This window comes from Megalobrama amblycephala, linkage group LG9 (assembly GCF_018812025.1).
Source record: "Megalobrama amblycephala isolate DHTTF-2021 linkage group LG9, ASM1881202v1, whole genome shotgun sequence".
In the NCBI taxonomy this organism is placed as follows: Eukaryota; Metazoa; Chordata; class Actinopteri; order Cypriniformes; family Xenocyprididae; genus Megalobrama; species Megalobrama amblycephala.
The window spans coordinates 17,329,123-17,352,578 of NC_063052.1; the positions used below are offsets into that span (position 1 = coordinate 17,329,123).

Consider the following 23,456-nt stretch of genomic DNA (forward strand, 5'->3'; position numbering starts at 1 on the left):
TCCCCTTTTAACCTCTCGATGATGCTGAATGACTTCTTTAGTTAGCAAACAAATTGCTCGAGTGGGTGTAAATACCGATCACTTTCATGTTTTTTTGCACAACCTGCAAAAATCGCTCGATGCCATTGCTGCTTCTGCAAACCGCGGATCAATGCTACAAACCAATACAAACTAACCCTGCGTCTCAATCAGCTCCCTAGTTCCCTAGGTTGTGAATCAGTATATATCATGCAAGTGAATGTGGCTGATTCCCTGATCAGTGCCCTGACTACTGAACTAGGGAGCTGATTGAGACATACGGTAAACCTGTCTGGAGTTTTCGCATCGCTCTCAGATCGTTGATCTGATTGGTTGAAGGACTATCCAATTGCGTGACTAATGCTCGTTGATCACGCCTCTTGTGCAGTAGGAAATACATAGCAAACTCCCCAGACCAATGTTCAATTTTAAATTGAGCTTGGTCTGGTGATAGCCAGACTATCTTTAACCCTATGTTAATGGGAATTTCAGAGTAGAATTATGTAAAACCAGGGTTTAAAACCAGACAATCAGACACAGAAACAGTTTCTTTCTTTAAGATTTTTATTTATGATATAACCAAAACAGATGCCTGCGTTTATAATATCTACACTCATACAATGTACAGGTTACCATATAAAATCTACAAAATGATAATGACAAACATTTAGTTTGACAGGTAACAGTTGTACAGCATAAAGTGATAGAACACTGTTTGTTTTGCCATATATATTTATGTGTTTGGCACTTGACCACATGTTGCTGTCTTGTGCGGTTTAGAATGCCAGATGCTAAATCGTTTTTCTATGAAGGAGATTCTACAAACAAGGAAAAAATAAAAACTCATTTGTTTTCTTTTGTTATTGGTTTTAAATCCAAGCTCCTTCACGATTGTTCTAATCAGCATGTGGCTGAAAAACATTTGATCATTACAACATTGACTTCACAGCAAAGAGTTTCTGATGGCTATCCATCTCACATGTGGCCTCAAATAAGATGTGGTTTGCTTGTGAGCGAGTGTTTGTGTATTTATAAATGTACTATGGATTTGCATCACACAAAAAGCACATGTCATCCATTTACACAGTCCCTTGCATTTTAAAACACAGCCACTTCAAACCCTGAGGATGTGCAGACATATTCATACACATTAATATTCTTTCCTATACGCTCCAATTGTCTCTCCATAGTCCTGTCACTGACAGAACGCTCACAAGTGCTGACTGAAATGTATGCATAGACAAACACTGGATAAACACACGAGTACTCAAAAAGCACCACATACATACCACATACGCACATATTCATCCTAAAATGTACAGAACGTCCCAGAAAATGCAGAGAATACATTCAGTTTGACCCACATGCAGTATGTGCAAAATGATTTGAGCTTTTGTTTTATCCAGGATATAAAAATAAAAGACCCGAAAAGAATACTAAGGCCAAGATTCAGTCAAATTCGAATTCGCTTTAGCATGTTGCTCATGGTAATATGTAGTATTTTTTGAAGGTGTGGGCAGAACATTGACTGAATCAAGGTCTGGATAGAGCAGGAAGGGTGCTAGAAATCTGTGAAGACTGTGAATCTGTTGGCTGGTGTCTGGCTGTAAATGCTGCAGGACTTCATGGTCTGTTGTTTATGTGCATAATAATGTGTGGTTTTCGCTGCTCATTGTCACAATGCAACATAAGATATGCTTTCACTGTACAAATGATTATTTGAAACAGAAGAAAATGTCATTTCAATAATGAAAAGCATTTTTTTTTTTTTTTGTGGTGCGAAACATTTTTATCACCCACCAAGTTAAACCATAATTAAATCTACAATTTCTTTGTCTAATACTTTCTCATGTTTCCTCTCATTTGAAGCAGCAAGATCAATATTATTGTCGTCCCTGTCCTTAAATGACATTTTCTAACTATATGGTTATTTTCAGTCCTATGCAGCAATAATGATTTAAAAATATTTTGTAAAGAATTATTATTTTTAAACATTATATTTGGTGCTTTATAAAAGGAGCACCATCATGACAAAATTTTATCCCAAGCATTTCTTTAAGATTTTCTATCACAGGCTCTGACATCATAATGCAATAAATGTTGGAAAAAAAAAAAACTTCAAGTAAAAAAAACTTTGATATGTCGCCCGAGTACCTCTCTTAAATAGATGTATGTGCTGAATGGAATTGAAATACTAGGAACACGAAGAATGACAATTGTTATTGTATGTGTAAAATGATTTAATTTAGTAAATTCTTAAAAATAATTATTAAATATACTATAGTTTGGTGTTTAGAAAGCATATGCAGTCTGATTTTTGACAAAGTGTCATATTATCCCATGCATTTTGCATGCTTAGAAAAGTTCGCTTCAGCACCCTTTCAGAGAACCTCTGTTAATTTTTAAAGCCCATTTTGAAGGGGTTTATTTCAGTACCAAAAGTACTGTCACTTGCATTGTGTTAATGTGTAAAAGTCTTATGTGAGGAAGTCAAAGTACAGAGAGATGCATGCACACAAGCTTAGTGTGCATGACTTCTGTATATCAGTTTCTGAACGTAACCTGATGTGTGTCTGTGGGGAAAAAATGGTTGCCGAAATGGGCGTCCGAAATGGTTTCCATGCCTGGTGTTCGGTGGGAAACTCACAGACACTCAGATAGGGGTGTAGTTTTGGAGTCCAGGCTCTGACTGAACAGAAAGACTTATGAGAGGTTATGACAGAAGCGAGACGCTGCTGATTCACTGCCCGGCACTGCTGGGATCGCACTGCAACAGTCGCACAATGGATGGGTCGCTCTTTGCTCCCTCTACAAACTCTTCGAGTGACAGCTTGCCTGAGGGAGAACAAAGGGTCAAAGGTTAAAAATAACCAGCAAAGAGTCAGCGTTTGCCTGGTTAGCATTGGTCAGTTAGCCATTCAAAAACATATGTAAGTACATCTTTTCTTCACCTTCAATTGAAAATTTCCTGATAATTTACTCACCCCCATGTCATCCAAGATGTTTATGTCTTTCTTTCTTCAGTCGAAAAGAAATTAAGGTTTTTGAGGAAAACATTCCAGGATTTTTCTCCATATAGTGGACTTCAATGGAGCCCAAACGGTTGAAGGTCAAAATAACAGTTTCATTGCAGCTTCAAAGCGTTCTACACGATCCCAGACGAGGAATAAGGGTCTTATCTAGAGAAACCATTGCTCATTTTCTAAAAAAAAAAAATAATAATAATAATATATATATATATATATATATATATATATACGTTTTAACAATAAATGCTCATCTTGAACTAGCTCTCTTCTTCTTCTCTATTAGAATTCCGGCAGTATAGACATTGCTAAGTGTATTACTGCCCTCCACAGGTCAAAGTTTGAACTAATTGTTATATACTTGCACTAGCATATTGTATATGACAATTTAGTTAAAACTTTGACCTGTGGAGGGCAGTAATACACTGAGCAGTGTCTACACTGCCAGAATTCAAATAGAGAGGAAGAAGAGAGCTAGTTCAAGATGAGCATTTATGGTTAAAACGTATAAAATTTTAATTTATTTTTTTTTAGAAAATGAGCAATGGTTTCTCTAGATAAGACCCTTATTTTTCATCTGGGATCACTGTAAACTATAATTTTGACCTTCAACCGTTTGGGCTCCATTGAAGTCCACTATATGGAGAATAATCCTGGAATGTTTTCATCATAATTTCTTTTCGACTGAAGAAAGAAAGACATGAACATCTTGGATGACATGGGGGTGAGTAAATTATCAGGAAATTTTAATTTGAAAGTGAACTAATCCTTTAAGTAGCTAATTAATCATTCAGTCACAACAAAAAAATCATGTTAAATTTTGACAAAATATTATTAAAACAATTATTTAAAATATACTTTACAGTAAAAATTTTACTCTGGACCTTTCCGGACCTTAAAAGCAGTGGTTAAATTGCTTTCTATGGACGAGTCATATACCTCTCGCCTCGGATTTCATCAGAAATAACTTAATTTGTGTTCCGAAGATGAATGATGGTTATTTTATTTTTGGGTGAACTAACCCTTTAAGTACACTTACAGTATATTGCCTTTTATTTCATTAATATTAGGCTTATATTATCTGGAAGTACATTTTTTTAAAAATATACTTTTAAGATTTGAAGTACTCAACAAGTGCACATTCAATATAATTAGGCGCTTCTTTTTCTTTTAAAAGGGGATAGAAAGCTCACCATCACGATTTGTGTCCATCTGGCGAAAGATCTTCTCTGTGCGTTTCTCAGGTGTGGACTCATCCTCTGGCATCTTCATCACTGCAGATACCATCTTATAGATGGCCTGAAGAAGACACAAATGATTTCAGTAGAGTTTGGTGTTAGCATGTTGCTAAGGACACAGATCTCTAACAAGCATATCTATAGTAAGATTCTGAACCCATTGCAATGCATTATGATATTGTCTTATCAGGGAAAGATACGTGCAATGCTGTGTTAGGATTTGCTAGCTTTTGGTTTAGAAGTGCACATATGATGCTGTTTTGGTCGAAGCAGGCACTAAAATCCGCCTTTTGTAAATCTTATTAGAGAAAATTAGAGAACTCTGGGTATGATTTGGAATTGGAGCCATCACTTCATAACTATTTCAAAGTAACCATAGCGACTGCTTTTCTCAGATAATTGAATGAATCGAAAAGGAAATTACAGCCATTTGCGTGCACTCAGCTGTCAGATTCAGGGAGTGCACTTAGGAAGTTGACACATCTCACCGACTGCTACAATGGCGTGAAATTTACCTAAATACGAGCAAAATATAATTGCCTGCTGCACTCAACTCTCCTTATCTGAGCAAAACATCATGCACAAATCAATATTGCTACTTTTTCTGGCAATAAGGCACTACCTGGAGGCAGTTCGATATTATTGATTTGCCATGTTTATTCACTGAATGGGAATACCTGAAATATATTAACATACACTATAAGGTTAGAACATATATTTTCTGTAAATATTAAGAAAAAAGGAAATGTGTTTTTGTACACAATGGTTAATTGATAATGTGTAATTTTAGGTGGTTTGTGGAATCTTCTTATAATATAGGCAAGGGCGTAGATTTGGTTTCAACATTGGGGGGGTTGAGCGTTGGTATGCTGCCTGTTATTATTTTTTTTTAATTAAAAAAAAAAAAAAAAAAAAATCTGTTTTATGTGTAGCGTTATTGGATAATTTATTTCTTCTCTATCTATCTATCTATCTATCTATCTATCTATCTATCTATCTATCTATCTATCTATCTATCTATCTATCTATCTATCATAACTCTATGGAATTTATCTATAAGCATTCATCAAATTCTAACATAACAGAGTGATTCTAAAAAGAAAGAAATTGTTAAATATTGAAACCGCCAGTAGGTGGCAGCGATTCGACGTTTTAATGAGTGAGCTACTTAAATCGTTCATTCAAGCCAATTCGTTCAAAACAGACGGCTGTTTTGGTAACTGGTTACAGTTACACTGATAGTTGTGGCTAAATTGCAATGGAACCGATTAGCTAGCTAAAATATATGTGGAGTGTACTTACTTAGCTATTACAATGTTTTCATACCTCCTTCTCAGTACATGCTTTATTCTTTTTAACGTCCCTCTTTGAACAGAAGTTTAATATAGTCGGCTGGGCAGCGGTTCTCTTAATTTTTTGGTGCTACCCGTGCTCTCTATTCAAATAGTAGAGCACCACTCGCGTTGTTTTGGTAAAAGTGCGATGCGCATTGGTTGGGCGTTACCAATCGGTTCAATGGAAGGGGGGTACTTTTTTGACTAATTTATTATGACAAACTCATATTCGATTAGAAACAATATTATTGTTACAAAATAAATGAATTATACATATGTTAGTATAGATCTACTGTGATTTTCATGTTGAAATATTGGGGGGGTTGTAACTGATGGATTTGAATATTGGGGGGTTACCTCCCCCCATCCCCCCGCAAACTACGCCCCTGAATATAGGTACTATTTCTGTGATAAAACAGAGGCTAAATTGACAGCTAATTAATTGAAACCAGCACAATGTATATGTTCAAAAGATACAGTCTCTGTAACTTTGTACTAACCAGGCATAAAGTGTAAAACTTTGAACCAATCAGAGAGCTGAATGTTAAAACAATCAGATTTGATTGTGGGCGGAGCTACAATCAACTTGGCTCTGGATGGTTTGGACAAAAACTCAGGCAAACGCTAAAAGGTCGCTACTAATCATTTCTACTGTCGTTGTATTGCTGACAGTCACTCATTTCTCCACAAATGATACATTTTATTTGAAAATAATTCTTTTTTGTATCCTTGCTGGAAAAAAACTAAGCTGGTTGGCTGATCTTAGCTGGTTTAAGATGGATGTAGCTGGTTTAATCTGGTCAAGCTGCTCTCCCAGTCTGAACAGGTAAGACCAGCTGGAAAAAAGTCACCAAAACCCATCTAAAACCAACCTGCTAAACCAGCTATAACCAGGCTGTAAGACCAGCCAACCAGATTAGGATGGTTTTAGCTAGGGATGTCCAGATCCGATCACGTGATCGGAAATCGGGCCCGATCACGTGGTTTCAGACTCGATCGGAATCGGACGTTACCTCCCGATCAGGACTCGGATATGTATTAGGGGTGCAACGGTTCTCCACTTACGGTTCGGTACGCACTTGCACCGCGGTCCATCTCGAACGACGACGCATCTATTGGTTAATATGGTTTGTTTAAAATAGCAACGTGGAAAACAGACAGACAGAGTTCAGATAATGTATGTTTTAGTCGATGGATGCGCAAAACGTTACAACAACGATAATCAGAAAGCGTGGACAAAACAGTCACTCTTTGTAAACTGTTCAATGCGAGTGGCGTATGCTCAATGTCCAGTCGCCGTCATCACCCCGGTGTTGATAGCGCGCGAGCGCAGGTGAGACCTGAACAGCACACGTTGCTATCTGTGTTTAAACTAACTAATTTAAGCCTTGCTGATTTAAACCTTCAAGAACAAGACGCGAAAGAGAGCTCGCGCGCTGTGAGAAGATTTGTGTGCGCTCATCCGAAGCGCGCACACGCTTATTTCAGTCAGCGCGCAAATACTGAGTTCTCTTTCAAGTCTTGCACTTCAGCGGACAAATTCATACAAAAATTATGTCAACATGCCCGTCTTAGCGAGTATCCTAGCAAACATTATCGGTTATGTCTTAAGTGAACGTATATTAGTCGAGAAAGAAAGGCGCATGTGTAACAGTATATGTACTGGATCGTGCATGTCTTATAGGGAAAAAAAACTATTCCTGCTGCCTGTTTTTAATGTTAAATCAAACAACAAATAACAAAGAAATCACTCACTGCTCTTGACTGAATAGTTTTTGTAACTTCAATAATGATTAATCTTTATTTATTTTATACAGTAAAGATAATATGCAGTGATATTTTATATTTGATTACTTTATCCATTTTCTGTACGTGAAAACTACTGTAAGATAGCTGAAAAACCTGAAAAGCACTGTTCCTGGATCTGTTTTTTCGCTCTTCTTTATTCTTTTTTATGTATTATAGAAGTATCGGATCGGGACTCGGTATCGGTAGATACTCAAAATCAAATGACTCGGACTCGGACTCGGACTCGAGGGCAAAAAAACGTGATCGGGACATCCCTAGTTTTAGCTGTTTGTTTGTTTTTCAGCAAGAAAGTACCTTAACATGGATGAAATGGGATTTCTCACTTTGTCAGAAGACAATAAACTCACACACCTGTACAATCTCGAGCATTTCCGCCTTGCTTATGTATCCATTGCCATCCAGATCGTACATACTGAAGGCCCACTTTAGCTTCTGATCCAAACGGCCGCGTGACGTAACGCTCAGGGCAATGATAAACTCTCTGAAATCTATTGTTCCATCTCCATTGGCGTCGAAGGTTCTGAAGACGTGCTCTGCAAACTTTGACGCGTCTCCATAGGGGAAAAAGTTGCCGTAGATCTTCTTAAATTCTTCCATGCTGAGTGCACCGCTGGGGCAGTCCCGCAGGAAACCCTTGTACCACTCCTGGATCTCATGCTCAGTGAAGTCTGTGTTTTCCAGCAGGTCCTGTATCACTTCGGGACGGAGTTTGCTGTTCTGCTTTCCCATGTCGATGGTCTGGTTTCAACTAGAGATGAAGAAGAAAAAATAGAAAAACTGTTATTAAATGTCTCACATTAAATAACTCTTAAACGCTTATCTCAACCTTAGCTAATATGACCTTTGTGAAAAGAAGTGTAATTTATCATATACCTAACTACATGTTAATTATAATTAAATGTGGTTGCACTTTATTTTAAAAGGATAGTTCACCCAAAAATGAAAATGTGATGTTTATCTGCTTACCCCCAGGGCATCCAAAATGTAGGTGACTTTGTTTCTTCAGTAGAACACAAATGATGATTTTTAACTTGCACAAACCGATCGTTTTGTGTCTTAGGACATCAATGTGTCGTCACAAGCCGCAGGGTTTAATTTGGATTTGTCTGTGCATGTTTTTTTTTACTCTTATAGATGGAGCTCCCATTGACACGCATTATACGGCTGACAGACGGCAGCGGTTGGAGTTAAAAATCATCATTTGTGTTCTACTGAAGAAACAAAGTCACCTACATCTTGGATGCCCTGGGGGTAAGCAGATAAACATCAAATTTTCATTTTTGGGTGAACTATCCCTTTAAGGTGTCTGTGTTACACTGTAATTATACATTTAAGTACTGAGCAATAATAATTAACTACATGTACTTATTATAGGGTTAGGATTGGATTTGGTTTAGGGTTAGCTGCATGTAATTATGCATAATTTATAGTTATTACTACATTAACTACATGTAACATGTAATATAAGGACAGAGTAAAATAAAGTGTTACCAAAAATGCTTTATCGTTGTAATAAGCTAAACTTTAGAGTGCTTTTTTGACACTGTTTATTAGGACTGAAGTACATGTTTATATGTAAAAAGTTGCAGTTCATTACATTTAAAATGTAAAATATGTAAAAGAATTTGATTATAATTTTAACTGTAATGTTTTACTTGATGTTACATTTAGAAATAATATTTTAAATGTAACATCAAGTAACACATTACAGTTAAAATTATAATCAAGTTCTTTACATGTGCTTGAATATGTTAGTCAACACATCAAAATAAGTTTCCTTTTATAAAGCACGACAAACGATTATTAAAAAAAAGATTTACAATGCACTTTAAAGTAAAACTTTTAATTTGACATTGTTACAAAGTACAAAAAAAAATAGTGAAACACATGAAAGTGAACTCTCTTTAAATACAATTAAGTAGACCTTTAAGTACAGATTTTAAAGTATACTTTTAGTATGAGAAAAAAGTAGTATGAGAAAAAACCCCAGTAAGCTCATGTGAAGAGATCTCAGCAATCTTTGCTGCATGTGCTCAGATTTGCCAAGATACCAAAGAATGCAAAAGTCAGAGACCTCAATATGTACTCAAACATTTCTTATCATTTTTTTCTGACTTTCTATCCACATACATTTTATAGCTCAACAATTTTCTCATTAGAGAGAGAGAAATATAACATTCTCAGTTTAGTCTCATGAGCTCTGCAATAAAAATACACAGCAGAAAACAGCAACGTAACATTGTCTAAACACTGACGGGACGAACCCCTTATTGTTATTGTACTAGTATGTATGCAAAGCACACATATATGCCACATATCTAAAATTTCTCTTCCTTTTCCCATCTGTCAACTGAACTTTCCACTGGTTGACCGCAGTGCTGCTTTCACCTGCTGCAGTGTGTGTCTATGTGTGTGTGCAGCTGCACCAAAATCATTTCCTGATGCAAATCTCTTATAAAAATCCACGTGCCTGCAGTCCTACACACATGATCACGAGAGCACATATAGGGTAATTCTATGAAATCAGTGCTTTTTCCTGGTTCATTTTAATACAGCAAAAAGAAGCTGCACAAGTAATGTCTTTTTTAACTATGCATTAAGTGCTCAAAATAAAAGTCATTTTTTATATATATGCATATTTATGTGAGGGACACAAATGGCATGTTCAATGTCTCTTTATTCTGAGAGTGGATGGAGAGTGATGGGGGACAAAAAATAACACTGGGGAGATTGTGAGATGGAGAAACTGAAACTCCTCTTGTAAACAGGAAGCAGTCCATCAGTTTGTCGTTCACTGCTCCTCAAGAAGCGCATGTGACTGTCCAGCCCGACGCTATATATAGTGTGTTTTTTTATTTAACAAAATGATGTGGGGAAAAGTGAGAGAAATATCATTACATATATATATATATATATATATATATATATATATATATATATAATCTTTGAACTTTAGTTTATATTTATCCGTTTCTCTCACGTTTACAGTATGTGTTTGTGGGAAACTGTTAGTCATAAATGGTGAAACATCTTTGAAGTTGAAATTAATCAGTCAAATGAATGTCAAGCAACTAGTTTAAAGATAAATCATACGTCAAAAAAAATTCCCCTTATATGATTATACACTACTGTTCAAATATGTGGTGTCAATAACATTTTTTTTTAAAGAAATTAATGCTTTTATTCAGAAAAGAAGTACTGAATTGATCAAAAGTCACAGTAAAGACATTTATAATGTTACAAAAGATTTAATAATAAATAAGTTCTTTCTATTTATCAAAGAATCCTGAATAAGAAAAAATGTATCACAGTTTCCACAAAAATATTAAGCAGCACATCTGTTTTCAACACTGATAATAGAAATGAATATTTCTTGAGCAGCAAATCAGCATACTAAAATGGTTTCTGAAGGATCATGTGACACTGAAGATTGAAGTAATGATGCTGAACATTCAGCTTTGCCGTCACAGAAAAAAAAATCACTTTAAAATATATAAAAATAGAAAATTTACATTTTAAATTGTAATAATATTTCAAACGCAGCAGTAGTGAGCACTCAAAAATGTTAAAAAAACTTACAAACCCCAAACCTTTGAACGGTAGTGTATATTTTAATACAGTTTTGAATTTTGAATTATGTGGCCATGGATTGATCTCTGTGATCACCATCTAAACTTTTTTTTGTCTGCTTACACATGGCTGCACAATCAGACCATTTATTAAGATCTATAACTGCTCTCTGAACACATTGTGTATTCTCCCATGATCTTCAAAGGCCTGACCAAACCGAAAGCTCCATTCTCACCTCTCTCTACAAACCAAAGCCTTCAACCACTTACACACACTACCTCCACCCATCCAGTCCACCAAAAGCACCAATTTGTCCACAGCAGACTTTCATGCTGCTTGTGTGGATGGAGCACATGGATAAAAGCATTGTGATCAATCAGAGTTTGATTGCTTAATGGATATGTGGCATTTGTATTACGTTCCACCCGTTGTCATGGCAACAGACAGTCTAGTCTTACTGTTAGTGAAGCATAAAATATGGTCGCATTTGAAGCAACAATCAAAAATGTGCCATTATTCAACAACGATATTTATGGATAAATCAAACGATAGTATGTTTCTTTTGGAAAAATGGAAGACTATAAGTAAACTACATTTTCTGAAGCGATAAAACTTATTTCATGATCTATTCTCCAAAACATAGAACATTATTTTTAAGTAAGATAGATAGATAGATAGATAGTTAGTCACCACAATGCTAAGGTTAACGTTCAGTTCCAATGTTTGGTGTTAGGGGTTTGTTCCAGTCACTCAGAGACATGTCTGTTATTGTCTGGTATCTCTCTGACTTTTCAATCATCATGACATCACTTCTGATCCCTCCTCAGGACAAGCCATGTTCTTGACCCTCTTGATGTTCTTGTACTTCACCTGAGCTTAGCCCGTATTTATAAAGCAGAGCTGCTGGCTCGCGGGATCACTGATGTTCTTGGAATCTATTTCCAGGGTCAACAGCTCAAAGAGCTGTTTCAAATTAACCCTAAGACTCTTAGAGCCTCCAATAGCACCCCGGTGACATCACGCTTACATAACGCAGGTCCACAGACAGCTTGGCCATGTGATGCCACTACAGGTGGACACAAGACACTGATGTCCCTTCAGTGAGCTGAGGACAGGTGCACATCACTCAGGAACACATCACACCCACAATATATATATATATATATATATATATATATATATATATATATATATATATATTTTTTTTTTTTTTTTTTTTTTTTTTTGGGTGTGATGTGTTCCTGAGTGATGTATATACACACACACACACACATATATATAACATATATATATATATATATATATATATATATATATATATATATATATATATATATATATAGTGAAAAAGTAAAAAGTGTAAATCTCACAAAATTTTGATCTACTGTGTACTAAAACTATCAAAAATTATTGTTGCTAATCAAATTAAAGAAAATATAAAAAACAGATGAAAAACTTAAAAAAAGAAATGTTGTTTGGGCAATTAACTGAAATAAATTTCAACTGAAGTCCTAAAATGACAAACTAAAACAAATAAAAATACATTACAAGTAAAGTAGAAATGTTAAAAAAATAAATAAAAAAAAACCTAATAAAAATTATAAAAACAAAGTGACTAAAACTGAAAAAATATAAATAAATACTGTAATAGTGTATAAATAAAAGTAAAAGCTTATTTCACATATATACCCCAAAACCCTAAAATTTTTTACCCCAAAATTTTCAATAAATACATTTAAAGATATTTAGATATTTTACTGGACAAGACACTTTTATTTATTTATTAACTCAAGTTGGGTTGAAAATGGACAAACCCAGCAATTGGGTTGTTTTAACCCAGCGGTTGGGTTAAATGTTTGCCCAACCTGCTGGGTAGTTTTATTTAACCCAACTATTGTTTACAAATTATTGTATTGCTTGTTTAAAATGAACCCAAAGTATGTTGGAAATTAACATTTATTAATACGTTTAATAAATGAACATTTATTAATACATTTATTGAATAATAATTAAACATTTATTAAATTGCTTATTTATAAATGTTCACCTATTGATTATTATTGTTGCCTCTAGTAATTATGTCTGATTTTTAATTTCCAACATATTTTGGGTCATTTTAAGCCAGTAATTAAGCCATATAGTATTTTATTTATTTTTTTTTTCAAACAATAGTTGGGTTAAATAAAACTGGCCAGTATGTTGGGCAAACATTTAACCCAACCGCTGGGTTTGTCCATTTTCAACCCAACTTGGGTTGTTTTTAACCCAGAATTTTTTTAGAGTGTTTTTCCCCCCAATCAATCAATCAATCAATCAATCAATCAATCAATCAATCAATCAATCAATCAATCAATCAATCAATCAATCAATCAATCAATCAATCAACCAACCAATCAATCAGAGGTCAACATTTAATTCAAATATTTTCCTTCTCATCTTTGATGCAGTGAGGTTTATAACACTGAGCAGACAACACATAGAACATCCAGCTTGACTTTTAAACCAAACTAATGATTTGTGACACGTGAATTGTGTTGACAGCCTTACAAAAGCATGAGCCATCAAAGTGATTTCTTCAAGTGAAGAAATGAACATTATCACATGAGCTGGCCATTAAATGATAGAACAAGACACAGGAAGGTGTGTGTTGTATGATACAAAAGATGATATCTGCCCTCCACCCCTCAAAACCACAGAGGCCAAATAAAACCTCAAGCTCCGAAACTCAAGTATGACTGTGGAAAATGCCAGCACTGCATTCATCTTTGTGAGGGGTCTATGAAATGAACTCATCAAATGCTCTCATAGTTTCCTCGTTCTTCCCCAAGCTCACCAAAATACATTACTGTGTTGACTGTTGAAGAAAGTACAGCATTTCTGTTTATGAGTTATCATGGGTACATCTAGTGACATTAGTCAATGTGGAAATTTCCTTCACATATCAGCAGTCATCTACAGTGCTGCATTTACATGGCTAGGTTCAGTGTATGCCAAAATTAAAATCAAGGGGAAAAATCAAGTGAGCATTAGCGTGCTTGTTATGATTATGTTTCAAGATGAGTTATTAATGTTTAGTCACGGACATCATCACATATAGCTATTAATTGTATGCCAACATTAGCAAGACTGTTGGTTTCTGTGGCTCACTGCTGAAAACTGTATACCTCAATCTGCACTTTACATCTGTGCCATACTTTAAATTTATGCCACATCAGTTTCAATTTGTCTAATTTATAACCATTTAGCCCAGTTTTCACCAGTGTTTCCACATGTTAGGATGTATATCACAGATTTCAAAATGTAAACTTAAGAATAACTTTGGAAATAATTCACAAAATAATTAATAATAAAAAAAGACTTTATTAAACAGTCTTTATGTCAGCCCAAAATATCTCAATATATTAAGCAGTTTTGCTTTTGATCTTGTTTTAAGGGAGTTTATGCATTTTTACTGGAAAACGCCAAAAATGCTGATGCAGTGTTTGGTTAATTCAATTTAAATAGATAATAAATCAATAGATAATAATGGTTCAAATGCATTATTTTTCACGGAAGACTCACATGAGGCCTCTATGAGCTAAAAATAATGCTATTACACGACAGGGTCGGGAATTAGTGAGGGCCTGAGGCAAAAATGCCACTAAAATTAATAAAAATGCCCTGAAAAATGTTAAAAATGTTAGATATGAAGACTTCAGATGCAAAAGCCTCTAAGTGCCGTCTGAAATTTTCTTCTAAAATGAGCGTTTTTATCAAGCTCGTATGTTTAGGTTCAGTAATTTCACTTTAATGGCAATTAATAGGTCCTTTTCATTGCCATTAAAGTGAAATAACTGAATATAAACATACAAGCTTGATAAAAATGCTCCTTTTAGAAGAAAGTTTCAGATGGCACTTAGAGGCTTTTGCATCTGAACTCTTATGATTATTTATATAGTTACATATTGTACGGGAAAGTAATATTACACAAGCAAGAATGCTGTTTTTCTCAAATATCAGCACAATTGCACATGATATTTATTTCATAAAACAGTTCATTAAACGAAAAAGTTACTATTAAGTTATTTACGTTTTAGACACAATATTGTCAATATTGTCTATTTTTTTGTTCTTTTTATTTCGGAATGTAAATTGTATAAAACAAATCAATTGTACATCTCTGAGCATCACAGAGTGGTGTTTCATTCCTGAATGAATCCATATTTTTGAATGAATCAGTTGAGTGAACAATTCAATGACCCATTCGCAATAAGTCTTTTTCCAAAACATTTTTCTGTATTCAAAACTTTATATTCAAATCATTAATATTAAAACATTTTTTATGTATCTATAACCCTATAGTGTCTTGTTATTCTAACTGAATTCATTGATTAAATTTAAGAATTTAACATAAGACATGACACATTAAATGTATAAGGTAACTGATTTCCAGGGCATTCAAATTTTCTTTTTAAATAAAAAAAAGCCCTTGAAATCAGTTTTAGGGGGCAGTTTAAGAGTTTCAATCACATTTCTCTGACAAGATCTGACCATGTATGAGCGATGCAGTCAATAAATACTAATATTGGGTCTCTGGAGATATTAAATGTAAAAATGACTTGCAGGAGTCTTTGCAATGACTGCACAGAATACATAATACATCAAACACTTTCCTTTAACTTCGTCGTTTCATTTTCTTCAGCTAACTAGCTAACAAATCTCTCTCTCCTTGTACCTACAGGATTAACACAAGGTTCTGTTGGGCTAATCTGAAGCCGTAGGATATAAATATAGACTCATGTCTGTTATGTAAGGATCACTAAATATCTTATACCAGGACTTGGTGATAAAGAAAACACAGCAGGTATACATATTGCAATCCACTGGTAATCGATTTTTCTAAGTCAAAATCGCAAATGTTTTGAGACATCAAGACATTCTTCCCTGAGGAGCCTGCATTAATCTGCAACCTCAGGATCGCCCAATATGAACTATGAAATAAAAAATGCAATATAAAATGAATCCTTTACAATTAAATGTGTATAACTTTCTAAAATAAGCTGGGATTCTGCATGGATATAGAAAGTCTGTGACCGTATTATGAGGATTTACAGGCCCAGGTTAAAAATGGTGACCTCTGCTGAGATCTTTGCCTTCGCAAATTGGTTTTAAAACACTATGAAATAAGAGTGTGGCATTTGGAATACATTGCAGTAATTGTTGTGCAAGTATAAGCAGTTGAAAGATAGAGTAAAATGACCTTATAAATGTCTCACTTGTCTGAGAAAAATTCAGTGAATGTACTTGAAAGTAGTTATAAATATCACACACCCTCGGTTGACATTTTTTTTTTACCAGTGCCGAGGTCGTTAAAGGTCCATATTTCCTGTCAGAACAAGCAGCAAATCCATATTAATACCCAGACATTTGACGTTAAACATTTTTGTCTAGCTCAAATATAAACGTTCAACCATCAATCTAAAAGTTTTAACTGTTTGTAAACTATCCTTGCTTGACCTCGACAAAATCTTCCATCCATCTGTGAGAACGGCACTAACCGCCATCGTGAGACGTGCTCCACAATTCCAGCTCTTAAAGTAAATATTTGTAAAGCTCCTATTTTTGGAAACATTTTTTTCATACCATTTGCAGTTTTAAATCATGGTCAATTACAGCAATTGTGACAGGACACTTCAACAAACTGGAAATGCTTTTACATTACAGCCTCAATGCTCACAAATTGAATGTAGATGAACTCAAGCATGAAATCACTGTAGCTCAACACCACGGCTCATTACAAAATGCCATTACTATTCTCAGCTGGTGTCACTGTGAATTTATGTACTTGAGCTTACATTACAATAATAACTATCCCCTCAGCTTCATTAAAAATACATTCAATCCTCACGAGTCAATATGAACACCGTCCGCATTCACATTGCACTGGGCATCACAGTCCACTGAGACTCTTGGAGATGTCGAGTGAAAAGCTCTCAGGATCTAATGAAGCATTTTATAAGTGAGACAAGTCGCAGTATATGCTTTTACCATGATTATACTGAAGCTGAAACTCTTCTTTAGCCACCAAGTCTATATTTACACTGTCATGAAGTGCACATCTAAACAGAAGACATTAAAGGACAGCATTGGTCAAAATGCTCTGATAACAAACCAAACATACCCTACATATGTTAATTTCTACAACCAGTCTATATGATCAAAATGCTAGAAATCATAACCGTTTGCCTTCAAAGCATATACTTCAACTTTCTGATCATCAGAGTTACACGTCTTTCTGTAGTCAGTTAATATGAGCTCAGTTAATAGTTATAGAAGAATTGGCAAACTTTTGTTTAAAATAGTTTTAGAGCAAATTAAACAACAGGACACTGCTGTTACGCTCCTAAAAATAAAGGTTCTTTATAATTCCACGAAGAACCTTTAACATCCATGGAACCTTTCTGTTGCTCAAAAGGTTCTTTAAAGTGGATTATTAAAATGTTCTTCACACTAAGAAAAAAATGGTTCTTTCTGTTCACTTAATGGTTCTTTGAGGAACCCAGAATGGTTCAATCTCTGTAAAAACGCCAGTTTGAATTGAATAGATTTATGTAGCGTATTTCATTATAAATATTATTTCAAGCAGCTTTACACACACACACACACACACAAAATTGCCTTACAAGCCAAATACAGCCAAAGGTGACAGTGGCAAGGAAGAACTTTCACCTTCTCTGATCCACCTTTAAGTAAACGATGTGATTTCAGTTTCACCTGTCACCAGCTTTCTTTCTTCCCTTTCTATACCATTTCTATGTCGGCAGCTCTTCACAGGAAGCTCTTAAACAGACACTCCCCTCTCCCTTTCTAAATTTCCTTCTCTATCTCTCTTTATTTTTCTCCCTCTCTCTCTTGGCTCTCTGGGGCTTTACTAAACTCTCCCACAAAGCCGTGCTTCTCTGTTTCCACATCCCTACAGACGTCACATTTTTCCAAGCGCCCACTTTTGTCTTTTTAGACAGAGTGTGGCTCAAAAATCAGTCTGAACAGTATGTGTGCTTTCTGAACAGCCTGTCAGATAAAAAAAAAAAAGTCACCGTGTAGCCTACATGCATGCCTCAACAATACAAAAGGGAAAAAAAAGAGCGTCTCAACAACTTCCTGCAACCTGAGATGTTTTGTTCTAAGAACATGTTTGTCACTTAAACTGAGTTCCCAGTGATACTTCACCAATGACTTTACCTGATTCCTCTATTTTTCAGTGTACTTGTGATCAACCACTCAATAATGAGAATCAAGTCATTTGGATCAAAAGGCTTATTTCCTCTTTCACATGTTACTTTGAATCAATAGGTGAGCTGTTATAACTGTGGTGTGACTTAAACAGATGCATTAAAAATGTTTCCACTGACTTTCTAAATGACAATTTATAGGCTCGAATTAATGACATGGACCATTTGTACTTTTAAAATTCGTAATCACGCGCTTATTGAAGTGAACTCCAGCAAAAAGCTGAAGGGTTATTCAAAATTGTGAAGAACTTGGTGTCCAGTTAGACTTTCCTTTATACATGTATGTAAATTTTAACCCATCATGTTGTTCATAGTCATTATTTAAGCTCTAATTCTCTAATTTCTGATATTCAAAAAACTCTAGAATCAACGTGGCACTTCTAAATGCATGAAATGTAGCTCAGATGTAGCCTCCTTTGAAATCATGCAGTGTTCACTCCTCTAAGCCTTATGTTCCAGGATTTATCCAAAGCCAAATGATCTGAAATCCACTCAGGTCAGTCGCCTTCCAGCACGCTGTCAGTTCCAGATTTCTCAGTGGAAGAAGGAGAGAATGGAATAAAACTGAAGATACAGGTGACCTTCATTCTCCAGACAGAGATGTGCTCTTCCTAACAGTTCAAATTGTTGCATCCTGTTCGCTTTCAAACAACAGTTTGCTTCCAGTCATCCAAACCTCAGGGGATACTGAAAAATCTCAGCTGTCTCTTTTCAATTTCATGTTCTCATCCTCTTGTCTGACAGTGCATCAGTGCATGGCCAACATATAACTGCAATGAGACTTCACCTGAAAGAAAAACAGCAAAACATGGACAAAAAGGACAGAACTTACCTCAGGTGGTTGTTCTGTTGCTGTGCCGTGAGATTTTAGATGGCCATAACCCGGGGACCTCTGCAGGGAAGAGGCGTTGTGTGGCCTCAGTAGTGATATGCAGCCACAGGTATCAGGAACAAGCTTTGATGCAACCAGCAGCTCCAACGAAAAACTCCACAAGACTCACCCGCAGCTTAGTTCAGAGCACCAAACTGCCTTCCACAGTGACGTCAAAGCTGCTAGTCACATGACCTGCCTGAAAAGCCTATGAGAGCCACCGTTGCCCTGGCAACAGGAACTCAGCATTGACTCTTGCTCCTTGTCACTTCTTGATTATTTCTTAATGTCAAATACAGCTATTGCATTTAAAACTTAGTTATATATAAATAAAATAAAATATGACAAGGGAAACACAAGTTTATATTTGTATATTATTATTTCTACTTTTTTTTTTTTTTTTTTGATGTCTTGAACATTCAATCCTGCAGTTTTTCTAATAGAAGTTATTGAACATGTTTTCTCTTTTCTTTTTTGTGTGAAAGTTAAGTTTATCTGCAACTAAAAAACAACATTTATTTACAAACTAGCTAGTTCCTACTGAGAGGTAACTTATTTTAGGCTAAGTTTGTAACCTTACCCTGTTTTTATGATTTAATTTAATACATTTTGTCTGTTTAATTTTAATGTTTGGTGGTGGAAAATGTAAAAAAACAGAAAAATTGTTCAGTACACACACACACAAACATGCACACATGTTGGTGCATTTGAGGGCATTCAACAGGCGTAATGGTTTTTATACTGTACAAACTGTATATTCTATCACCCTACAATAACCCTACCCCTAAACCTATCCGTCACAGAAAACTTTCAAAATTTTTAATAAAACATCGTTTAGTATGTTTTAAGCCATTTTAATCACGAGGACTCATAACCCATGTTTACGATGTAATACCAATATAATACCCAAGTCATTATATAAATTTGTGTCCTCATAAATCACATAAACAAGCACACACAGAAAATTATTGAGCTTTCTCATCACTTGTTGCAATTATGATGTTTTTTTGTGTTTTTTAATGAAAAAATTCACTCTTTGCTCTGCAAAGTCTTTATTGTCATGATCACATTGTGATGCACAGGACAGGTGGAGAGCGTTAGTGTTAAGAGCAGACGTCCCTCACATTGGAGGCCATGCTTTACTTAAGCAGATTAAAGGGAAGTCAAAGCCTTCTCTCATTAGCCTTAATGAACACTTTTTAAGGGTACATGCTGAGTCAGTCATCTGCATGGCTGCTATCTGCACGGGCACTCAAATCACACCCAGAATGCATTATTACAAAACATGGGTGCACATGCAAAATACTGGTGATGACATCTCACGCAGACATACACAATGTGATTTGCATGTGCAATCTGTGAAACATAATATGTTTTAATATTATTATAACCAGCACTGCTGATGTATTTACCTTCATGTGCATGATCATGTCTTCCTGTGATTTCACTAAGTACAAGTACAACATGTCCCTGGATCAGCGTCTTTGTTGATCCTGGAACAACATTCCAATCAACAAATTAGATTTAAAGTTTACAGTTTATGTCAAGTTTAGGCTTACAACCAGGGTTAGATGCTTCTACACCAGTGTTATTCACCTATAATTTTCTACTGATGTGGGGTTATGGGTAGGGTTAGGTTTAGGGGTAGGGATAGGACTAAATTTTCAGACAGAAATGTTGTTCCAGGATCAACAAAATACATCAAGGAACATCTTAAAGGTGCCCTAGAATCAAAAATTGAATTTACCTTGGCATAGTTGAATAACAAGAGTTCAGTACATGGAAAAGACATACATTGAGTTTCAAACTCCATTGTTTCCTCCTTCTTATATAAATCTCATTTGTTTAAGAGACCTCAGAAGAACAGGCGAATCTCAACATAACACCGACTGTTACGTAACAGTCGGGATCATTAATATGTACGCCCCCAATATTTGCATATGCCAGCCCATGTTCAAGGCATTACACAAGCCAGTATTAACATCTGGATCTGTGCACAGCTGGATCATCAGACTAGGTAAGCAAGCAAGAACAATAGCGAAAAATGGCAGATGGACCAATAATAACTGATCCATGATATCATGATATTTTTAGTGATATTTGTAAATTGTCTTTCTAAATGTTTCGTTAGCATGTTGCTAATGTACTGTTAAATGTTGTTAAAGTTACCATCGTTTATTACTGTATTCACAGAGACGAAAGCAGTCGCTATTTTCATTTTTAAACACTTGCAGTCTGTATAATGCATAAACACAACTTCATTCTTTATAAATCTCTCCAACAGTGTAGCATTAGCCCGTTAGCCACGGAGCACTATCAAACTCATTCAGAATCAAATGTAAACATCCAAATAAATACTATATTCACATGATCTGATCCATGCATGCATGACGAACATCTTGTAAAGATCAATTTGAGGGTTATATTAGCTGTGTGAACTTTGTTTATGCAATGTATAACTGTACTTATAGTCGAGAGCTCGGGAGGGCAGGGAGCGAGAGATTTAAAGGGGCCGCGCAGACTGAATCGGCGCATAGTTAATGATGCCCCAAAATAGACAGTTAAAAAAATTAATTAAAAAAAAGCTATGGGGTATTTTGAGCTGAAACTTCACAGACATATTCAGGGGACACCTTAGACTTATATTACATCTTTTGGAAAGACGTTCTACGGCACCTTTAAATCACAGAGACCCTTGGTATTGATATTTGGAGGAGGGTTGTATTGCTCAGAGGTTGCTCTGCCATATAGCTCAAGATACTTAATTGAGTTCTGTTTTGTTTCATTTAAGCATCAACTTTGCTTGAAATGTTTGAAATTATTAAAAGAAATAGGCCTAGTTGACTTAATATTGAAATCTATTTTCAAATGTATTTATTTTTAAAAAGTCTGTCAGAAAGCACAGTTTGAGACATTGTTGAGATCACCGTGAAACTCTTTGAAGAGAGAAGAGAGTCACTTTCTCGGGAGAAAAATCAGTAAGCAGAGGCTTACTGTAAATCTCCATTTGATCTCCATTGCATCCCACTGCTGTCTAGGAGAAACAACTGAGATGCTAGAGACCTCATTTGTGATTTTTGCTTTTTTGAACAACTCTTTAGGTCTTGGAAATAGTCGATGAGACTTATTTACAGACATATTGATCTCTAACTTCTGATTGCACATCATTGTAGACTTTGATGTCTTGACAAATCTGAGCCCCATATGAGACATTGTTGAGATCTATGAAACACTAGAGGAGATGTGAGATTACTAAGGTCCTTTAGGAGAAAAACCTAGTGAAATCTTTTATTGCACAAAGGTTACGCTACTGGTATTGGATGAATTTAAACAAGTGAAATCACTGGTGTCTTTTTTTCAAGAGAAAACAAACAAAAAGCAGGAGATGTAAGCAAAAGTCCCCATTTGATCTCAATTACATTTCATTGCTGTCTAGGAGAAAGCAGGCCAAGATTGCTGGATCTCAAGGATCTGTTTGTTTTATGGGTGGAGATCACTTCTGAGAGGTATGAAGGTGCTTGGTTATTCAATGATTTAAAAGCAAATATTAGAATTTTAAAACAATTCTAAATTTGATTGGTAGCCAGTGCAGAGAAGTCAAAATGGGCGTAATGTGATCAAACTTTCGTCTGCCTGTCAACAGCATTTTGGACTATTTGGAGACATTAGAGAGGACTGACTTACTTCATAGTACAAGGAGTTGCAAGCGAGATAATGAATGATTTGTTCAAAATGTCTATCGGAAAGAAAATACTTGATTTTCATTAAACGTTGTAGATGAAAAAAACTCAATTTGACCACAGCACTAATTTGCTTCTCAACATTTAGGTTGCAGTCAAAAAGAACACCTAGAGGTTTTTTTGTGCAAGGACTAATGCAAGAAGAGAGATGACCAAGATCAAGGGGACCATCATCATATGACTTATTTAAACCAAATAGAATAACTTCATATTTGTAATTAATTTAAGCAGGCTAGCTGCCGTCCTGAGAATTCTGTTTTTTTGCTTCAAAGTAAGATATAACTGAATGTCATAAGATTAAAGATGAAACGGCACTCCATGTTTCTTAAAAAATAGGCAGCATATATAATGAAAATAGAATCAGAGCAAGAATTGATCACTGGGGTACACCACTTATAAGAGGACACGGGGAAGAGAAATATTGACCAGTATAAACAGTGAACCTTCTGTGTAATAAAAAAGAACAAAACCATTTTAAAACGGTGCCCCACAGTAAAAACACAACTCTCCAACCTGGAAATAAGAATATTGTAGTCGACCATATCAAAAGCAGAGCTTAAATCTAAAAGCACCAAAGCA

General features: G+C 35.4%; 1 protein-coding gene and 1 long non-coding RNA gene across 3 annotated transcripts; one reads left to right on the forward strand and one right to left on the reverse strand.

The window, feature by feature from the left end:
- Window positions 1-564: 564 nt before the first annotated feature.
- Window positions 565-19,499, reverse strand: ncaldb (neurocalcin delta b). 2 transcript variants are annotated; one of them, XM_048201907.1, is made up of 4 exons: window positions 19,099-19,499; window positions 7,777-8,173; window positions 4,238-4,343; window positions 565-2,853 (listed from the first exon to the last, which is right to left on the reverse strand). In XM_048201907.1, exons 2-4 carry the CDS (start codon window positions 8,152-8,154, stop codon window positions 2,759-2,761), a joined length of 579 nt encoding a protein of 192 aa, XP_048057864.1. In that variant the 5' UTR covers window positions 8,155-8,173; window positions 19,099-19,499; the 3' UTR covers window positions 565-2,758. The 2 variants fall into 2 exon arrangements, with proteins under 2 accessions (XP_048057864.1, XP_048057865.1); XM_048201908.1 differs by lacking the exon at window positions 19,099-19,499 and adding an exon at window positions 17,704-18,241.
- On the forward strand, window positions 8,624-18,860 carry LOC125275189. Its single transcript, XR_007186395.1, has 3 exons — window positions 8,624-8,676; window positions 18,237-18,327; window positions 18,726-18,860. It is a non-coding gene; the product is annotated as an uncharacterized LOC125275189 (long non-coding RNA).
- Window positions 19,500-23,456: the final 3,957 nt, after the last annotated feature.